General features: G+C 39.5%; 1 protein-coding gene across 1 annotated transcript; it reads right to left on the bottom strand.

Annotated features, from left to right (window-relative positions):
- Positions 1 to 287: 287 nt before the first annotated feature.
- LOC112896229 (alpha-humulene synthase-like) lies at positions 288 to 4,362 on the bottom strand. The gene is made up of 7 exons (XM_025964150.1): positions 4,235 to 4,362; positions 3,069 to 3,327; positions 2,592 to 2,970; positions 2,148 to 2,366; positions 1,868 to 2,003; positions 937 to 1,185; positions 288 to 835 (listed from the first exon to the last, which is right to left on the bottom strand). Exons 1-7 carry the CDS (start codon positions 4,328 to 4,330, stop codon positions 545 to 547), a joined length of 1,629 nt encoding a protein of 542 aa, XP_025819935.1. The 5' UTR covers positions 4,331 to 4,362; the 3' UTR covers positions 288 to 544.
- Between the last annotated feature and the right edge of the window lie 3,719 nt (positions 4,363 to 8,081).

The following is an 8,081-nucleotide window of genomic DNA, read 5'->3' as shown; positions in this document are numbered from 1 at the left end:
ATTTTTTATGGGTTTGGGATGGCAAAACCAAGTGGGTTTGTACCTGTTGACATCCCTCAGCTACATGCAGAGTGTAAGTTCATTACTCAATGCTATAACTAAGTTGTGTATCTAGTCTGGGGATGTGGGGATGCCTGTTACTTTGTTTTGAAATGGGAACCCATTGAATAGAGGTCCCCCAACACTATTTTTCCTACAGTTAATTTAGCACAACCACATTTGCAGAGTTCCATATGTGGGCAATCAATATTGTCATTCTTATTAGGATCCAGTTATGTTCAATTTCAGAAAGATGAATAAGTAGGATGATATATAATTTGTTCACAAAAGTTACAACAAAGCCCCACGCACTAACATGATACAAATGTATTCTACCTCACATCACAGATTAAGTGCCTTACTTTTTTGCTATAGGGATCCCACATAATATACTCAAATTTATATGAAAATAATGCATATAGGGTAGAGAAGAACATAAGAGGGGCTTTCTGATGCATCTCGCTAGCAAAATATATCTTTGTTGTTGGCATATTCTTCGCTAATATTAGATCAAAATATGCTTGACGAAATGGCTCTCCAATGTCTTTTTGAAGTCCTTGCTGTATGTGTATGCATCTCTCTTGTCAAGGAACAAAAGTGTCATGCTCTTTGCTAGGCTGGCAACTCTTTGCACAACCTGAAGTAGGGCAGGATACTTAAAAGGTGCTTGATTTATGGTTTTCCATGCATCTTCAACAAATGAGCCTATCTTGGCCAAGGCAACATCACTTGAGACGTTGTGCTCCTTGATGTAGCACTCCACAGTACTTGCTACATCCAATTTGTTCCTACCATTCTATGAACAAGGACGAGTAGTAATGAGGTAATAAATACACGGTTTATTTTGCTTACAGATGAAAAAGATGCACTTATTGCATAAACTTTAAGTGTGAATACCTTGAACGCTGACATGTCATCCATGAAACGTGATACCTCTCCACATGCCCAAATAGCATCAGTGTTACCAATGACCCACTCGAATGCCTCCTTGGTTGCTGCATCGCCCATGCCAACAAGCAATCCAATACTCAGCACTTGAGCACCTGCAGTTATGACAGACACACTCACTTGCTCTTTGAAACTTGGAGTGAAACCTTGATGAAACCATTCTGCTTCTTGGAGATAGTACTTCGATAAAGTTTGAAACTGGATGTCAGAAAAAGGACACTGTATAAGTATTTGCGAAGAAAAATCATATAGAGGTGAAATACGACTATAGGTAAAAGTGAGCTATGTTTCCCACCATTCTGATATTTATATAATCAATGTGTACACAATTAATATTTTATGACATTCTGATAACTTAATAAGTTTGGCGCATATTTCTTATGATTGGGTAATCACTAAAAGTTTAATTACTAACAAGATTTAAAGAAAATTTAGCGCAAAATTTTCTGCGAAGCATCCAAGTTTGTGATTTTTTTTGTGAAACACAGTAATTTTCTGATGCCTTGAAAAGTTGAAATTGTTGTTTTGTTTGGTACTGTAAATTAAAGATGTGCCAGGTTGCTAATAGACACTGCAATAAATAAAACAATTTATTTTTAACTGATATATTCATAATCCACATCTCCAATCCTACACAAATTAAGCTTGGTTATGATATGATCTGAACTCAAATGGTAATCAAGTCATATTAAATACAAGTTTTCTGTTTCCTCCTTGATTATATTTGGACTTACTTTTCTAATGACCACAAACAAACTGGCACAAATTTGCAATAATATTTGGACTTACTTTTCTAATGACCACAAACAAACTGGCACATATTTTGTCCCACACAAAAAACGACTAGCTGCAGGGGGAGGGAGGTTGGCTTGTGTTGTACCCCTTTCCTGTGGTAGACGTTGCGGTACTTTTCATGTGGTTCCAACTCATCCTCAAACTCACTAAAGTTGCTTACTACCTTGACAAAGAATTTCTTTAGGTACTCCGGTAAAAAAGAAACATCACCATAATCCCATCTGCATGCATGCCAAGAATTTTAGGCTACTAGTGACCATATGGTAAATATCCTTCTTTAAAAATTTGATCAATTTGATAAACCTTCTTATTTTTATGTATATTTAGTTCCATACTTAAAAATTAAGAAAAAAAACTAAACCAACCTTTCAATAGCCTTGTTAAGCTCTCGGGCCTCCTCCAAAGTTGCATGCACATCGTAGGTGTCATCTAACAAAGATGTTAACACGAATAACTTCGCTAGGATCATCCGTGCACGTGCATTCGCTTGCTCATAGTGTACAGTATAAGACCAAAAGTAACACTCGACAATCCGATCCCTCACGTAGTCTAGCCCAATTTCTCCAGAAAGGTCATTCCACCACCTGATATTAGTTATATATATTTATTAATCTGACCTCACATGATAAACACTGCAATTTTGTTGTCACTTCACTGAATTTTATATAAAAGTAACTCCAGTTAATAGTAGCTGAACTTTACATATATAGTACCCTAACTTTACTAATATTTTGTAACTAATACTATACTATACTCAGCAATCGAAGCTTTCAGAGAACTTCACCCATAGAATATCTTACAATACTTACTGGGTAAATGCCTTGAGTTCCTTCTGGTGAAGATGCTGCAGAAGGTTAAAGTCTAGCTTGGCAAGCTCCAATATCTCAGGGCTGTAAGTTTGATCTTGTATACTACTGTACTCTGGGATAAAAGATATTGCTTCTTCCCTCTTTATGGTCCTTGGTAATGGTATTTCAAGGGCACGGCCAACTTGATCAGCTAAAGGGGGCTTGAGACTACTCTGTATTGATTCCAGATGTCTCCTTGAAAATAAGATAGCGTCTTCAAGCGTCCCCTCATCGTGAGTAAGAAGGTGAGCTGCATTGTATAAACTCAACAAGCCCTTTGGGTCATTCGCTATACCACTGACAAAGCTCCCATCTTCATTTTTGAACTTGTCAAATTCATCTGCAGAGTACACAGGATTATTTAGTCTCTTTTATATTTGCGTAGATAACCTTAGTTGTATACTTAATTATTAATTAGGTTACTGTTTCTTGTTATACCTGGAGAAACCCAAAACCCTTGCTGCCTAAGCAAGCGAAACCGAAGAGCAACTTCATGTAGGCTTGAGCTATTGAACTCAGCGCTATGAATGCTAGCTAAGGCAGTGGCTATCTGCTCCTCAAAATGATGACCTATTCCAAGACGTTGAACCACATCTACTAGGTTCATTGTTTCCACAACATTCTTGGTAGCCTGGAACATACCACTTACGTCTCCCTTTAATTGGTTGATTCTCTCTGCCATCTTTTCATCTGAGATCTGCCAGTTGAAAGCAAACAGAAGCAAGATGACAGATATGTTTTATCTGATCCATGATTATTAGTCACTCTAGAATGTTAATAAGATCAAGATGACATGCATGCGGGCACTAGATGGTGTGAAATGAGTAGGCATAGAGCTATTTGTAAAAAAAAAAGATGAAGTTTTAGTATGGATAGAACTCTTTGATAAATGCTAAAAAACCCATTCATGTATTTGCTATAAAGTTGGGAACATAAATAAAAAGGGCATACCCATAAGCCATATGTTTTGGGCACGTACTCTTGTGTTTTGTGGAAAGCTACCTATATATTCTTTTAAGTAGGTTAGTTTTTATTTTTTTATTCTTGAACAATTTGTGTGGTTTTAATACACTATGAAAGTATGTATGAACTAGATTCGTGTATTGCAATTACTGAAACTACTAACAATTTGGATTAATGTTAAGACTATTTTAAAGTATTCAGATCACTGAAATAGTTACTAAAGCCAATAAAACAGCTCTAGAATTGGACTTGACAAATGTGAAAGCACGTATTTACATGGTCAGTAGAATCATGAAAGGCAAAGCAAACGAAAAGGATATGTGTGTGTCAGTTCAAAATCCAGGTGTTTTGTGAGGGCACAGTGTTTTATGGATTTACCCAAGTCTATAACCTAAATTTTTTAGAAAACTAAATCCCCGGTTTCTTACAGATATGCATGGCACGAGGGGCAGAAAATATTTGAGATTATGTACAGAATCCTTATGTGACTTATCCTTTGAAATCAACTTTGCAATAAAAATTAAGAGATTGTGAGATAGATATGACAGTTCAAGTGTAATCCTAGTGAAAGCGGAAGCCGGCTTAAGTAAACAGAAAACAAGATTATGATTTGCAGTAAGAGAGGGAGTGTATCAACGTGCCTGCAATGGCTCTGGGGTAAAATTGATAAAGTATTCCCCCCATACTGTGGGGTGAAACACAGGAGCTGGCATAGCCGTAGCAACGGAAGTAGCCATGTGTATGTATGTGTTTCTTCTTGTTTGTCCAGTCTATTTGAGCAGTAGTTAGGTTGGCTTGCATTTATAGGTGGCTCTACGGGTCGATGTGCTCCACAACCGCAAGTATGAGTGGTTCGGAGTGTTAGGACCACCAACTAAAGGACATGCTCCACAACAATAAATATGAGTGGCTCGGAGTGTTAGGAGGACCAGCTAGAGGATGTGCTCCACAACCATAAGTATGTCTGCCAAGGTAGGATGTGTCCACCGGCGAAACGCTCCAAGATTTCAAGCTTGCAAATACATGGATGGATCGATCAACATTGTCTATGCGCTCAGCAGGAGCCGATACTTCTTCATTGATAAATTCTCAAAATGACAGATTCCCAAGACGCGGTGGCAAACGTGGGAGTTAATTAGTACCTAATTTTCTGTTTTCATAGCCATCATATCCTTTTAAAACTAGACTTTTAGAGATTTTTTATAGAACTGCTTGCCCTCTGGTTTTGTATAGCCAGGCTTCTTGTGAATTCCACACACTCGATCGAAAAGAATTTTGGGAGGTTCACATAGCAGAAAAATGTAACCTTGACACCATGGGTGACATGGACAATATGACCATGACTGGCAGCACGTTGAAGTAGACTGACAGGCCAGCTTCTCGAAACTGCTAGAAAGGTGTTTCTAATGAGGTCATTTGTGGTTGGTTTGTATTAGAATTTGATACCCTTCATTATGCGCAGCAAATCCTGGATCTTGAAAGAATATTGCGAGTATAACGGGAACTTACACCGCATCAAGAATGACATAGATGAATTTCGTAGAAAACTCCAGATGATGGCGTTGAAGCAACCATGATAAGAGAACAAGATTTTGGTGAAGCCGATCGCAAATTTTTTTTAAGCATAACTCCGAAAGAGTACAGGTGATTGTCGCTCCCTCACAACCATATTTGACATATAGAACCCTTTGATTCTTACCGTATACAAGAATCTGGCTGTCGAGACTATTTCTCTTCAGTGTTCTTAATTGTCCCTTACAAGTCTTGGATGAGACCTTGCATTGGCTCATGGATTGTTTGCCCTTGGCTTGCTAATTCTTAAGAGTCTCCACCTCCTTGTTTATATAGTCCCTCGAAGGCCTTAAATACATACAAGTAGTAGTCTACACCTAGTAGAATTTAATGCTCAAATCCTAGCTAAACAATAGAATACCCTATGTATAGTTCTTTAAGTAGGATTTAAGTTACCGTACAACAGTTTAACCGTGGGTGGACGATACCTTAAACTATATCAGTGATGCTAATTGGAATTTGAATCCCCGCACACATGTTTCACATGGAAACTTTTCAAGCGTATAGCCAAAAATGTAGGATAGCGACGCAGATTTTCTTTGCGGACACTACTGTGGAACGAGTTCTGCATCATCCGAGATGCAGCTCCAAGGGATATGTGGACAGCAGAAGAGCTAGTCATTCCGTAGTAGGAGCGCCACGACATACCAAGAAAGAAATCAGTGTACGTTAGCATCAGCCATCAAGCTAGGCCCATTCACACCCACACCTCTCCCTCGACGGCGGCAGCTTCAACCTTGGAGCGTTCCCAAGGCGGACATCTCCGGCTCGTGCTTGCTGCCTCGGGCCTCCGCTGACCTCATCGATCCGTGGTCTCCGCCATCGGGTGCTTGGCCGCCGTGGTGCTCGGGCTCTCCGTCCAGGCATAGACGATGGTGCAGTGCTGCCGCCGCGTGGAAGTGCTCACGGTCATTCTACATCCCAGGTGTCGCTGTACGCAACATCTTCACGCGTTATGTGCTGCAGCCTGCAGGCCAAGGAGAAATTGTATCAAAGGAAGATGTTAATTTCCAGAGGAACTTCTAGCTTGCAAATAAATTTCCTCGTGAAGCTTGGTGGCGCTGCTCTAAGCGTGGGATCGAGGAGGAGGTAGAGGACGAGACTAATAGGGTTTTAACTTGGTTGTTTCTGCTATCCACCCGACCACAATTGAAGTAGCTACAATACTCAAGGCTTAGCCTGATACATCGTCCCGAAATGTATGTATTAGCTAGTGATCCAACCTTGTAGACATACACTCAAGACACATAAATACTGCATCAATCGGAGAAAAAAAGAATAATATAAAGATTGACATGATCACATCAACTACGTCCGTTTGTTTTGTAGTTTAATCTGGCACTTTGGTGAGCCTCGTGTCGAGAAAAAATCTAGCACTTAGGTATATTTGCAATCGAAGATTTTGCAATGAGTCAATGAGATATATGTGCCATGAGTGCCTTGAAGTTAAATCTAGAATCTAGTCAGTGTTTGGAATACAAGTTAAGGAAAGAAAAAACATGCATATACCAGCCCTTGCCTGCATCAGGCTCACACTAGTAAGATTTTTCTACACTTCACCATTATCTGACAGCTTAGTTGGATGTCTTCCATAAGATAATTACTTAGATATCGATTCAGCAGAAATGCAAAATGGTGATGCACCATTATGAACATACTACGACAAATTCGGGTCCAGGCACCCAAATGGTCTGTAAAAGGGTTGCTCCAAAAGTCTGTGTTTTGGACGGAGCCAGCAGAGGTTGGGGAATTCACATCATATTGTTGGCCTTCTGCTCTTCGCCTCCAGCTTGTCACTCGGAATGGGCTTGACAGGATGGCAGCAGGACCGATCCCGTCATCACTGCAGAGACAGCAACTCGAGTTAGGGATTAAACACGAAGCCAATCAGGCATACCATAAGCATTTCAGATAGAACTAGACATATTGATCGTTGTATCATGACTCATATGCACCGCAATATATAGAGAGGCAAAAGCTTCAGAACATCTGGAATAATTTAAAAAGTATATTAATCCAAATATATTAACTCATATCAGGGCAATCAAATCAATCCATGTCTTCACCTAGCACCGAAATTGGATTAGCAAATCAGATCAGCATGGCAAGGTAATTGTTCTACCTCTGTATTACTGAAATCTGAAGAGTATTAGATCAATTGTGCACCGCATTAAGCCATCAATTTTTTTAAAACATTAAGCCATCAATTAATATAGCTAATCATGAATTATCAGGGCATCCGCAGTGGCCTTTTCGCATGAGTCGACTCATGCAGTCCATGCAGACCACTGTTTTCTCTCTCCGGTTGTTTCATCTACTAAATAATCAGCAATGGGACCCACTACAGAACTAAAAACAATTGTTCTTTTCTTTTGCTCGGTGCCTCTCCTCACAACAACAACAGCTGATGGGACTGCTTGTTTCTTTATTCACCAGAAGTCGACTCCCAAAGAGGAATCGATTCATCTCTCTCTCCTCCATGATTCGCTACCTCCAGTCGTTTGCATCGATTCGTGAGGCTGCCATGTAGGATTATGAGTCGGCTACTGGAGAAACCCTTAGTTGCATAGATCCAACACAAAATAGGCCCTAAGCCCAAAGGTCAATATACACACTTTAAAAGATATAATGACAGGATTTCAGGAAACTAACCAAAGGCTAGTTCATTTAGCAAATAATGGAATTGACAATCTGATCTACCCTTTACTGCAAAACTTAAACTATTAATCTATATATAAAAAAATTAATCCCAAGAAGAGAGCAGTTTGCAGAACATATCTAACGCAAGAGCCAAAACAAAATGAATGGGAACTGAAGACAGATTGATGACAATGGGGCCAAAATGAATTAGCAGGCAGGAATTTGCAAAACTGTCTTAAAGTTTTGCTGGAAAGATGGTCCTGAGGATCAGCACCT

This window comes from Panicum hallii, chromosome 6 (genome assembly GCF_002211085.1).
Source record: "Panicum hallii strain FIL2 chromosome 6, PHallii_v3.1, whole genome shotgun sequence".
In the NCBI taxonomy this organism is placed as follows: domain Eukaryota; kingdom Viridiplantae; phylum Streptophyta; class Magnoliopsida; order Poales; family Poaceae; genus Panicum; species Panicum hallii.
This window is presented reverse-complemented; position numbering and strand designations above follow the sequence as displayed.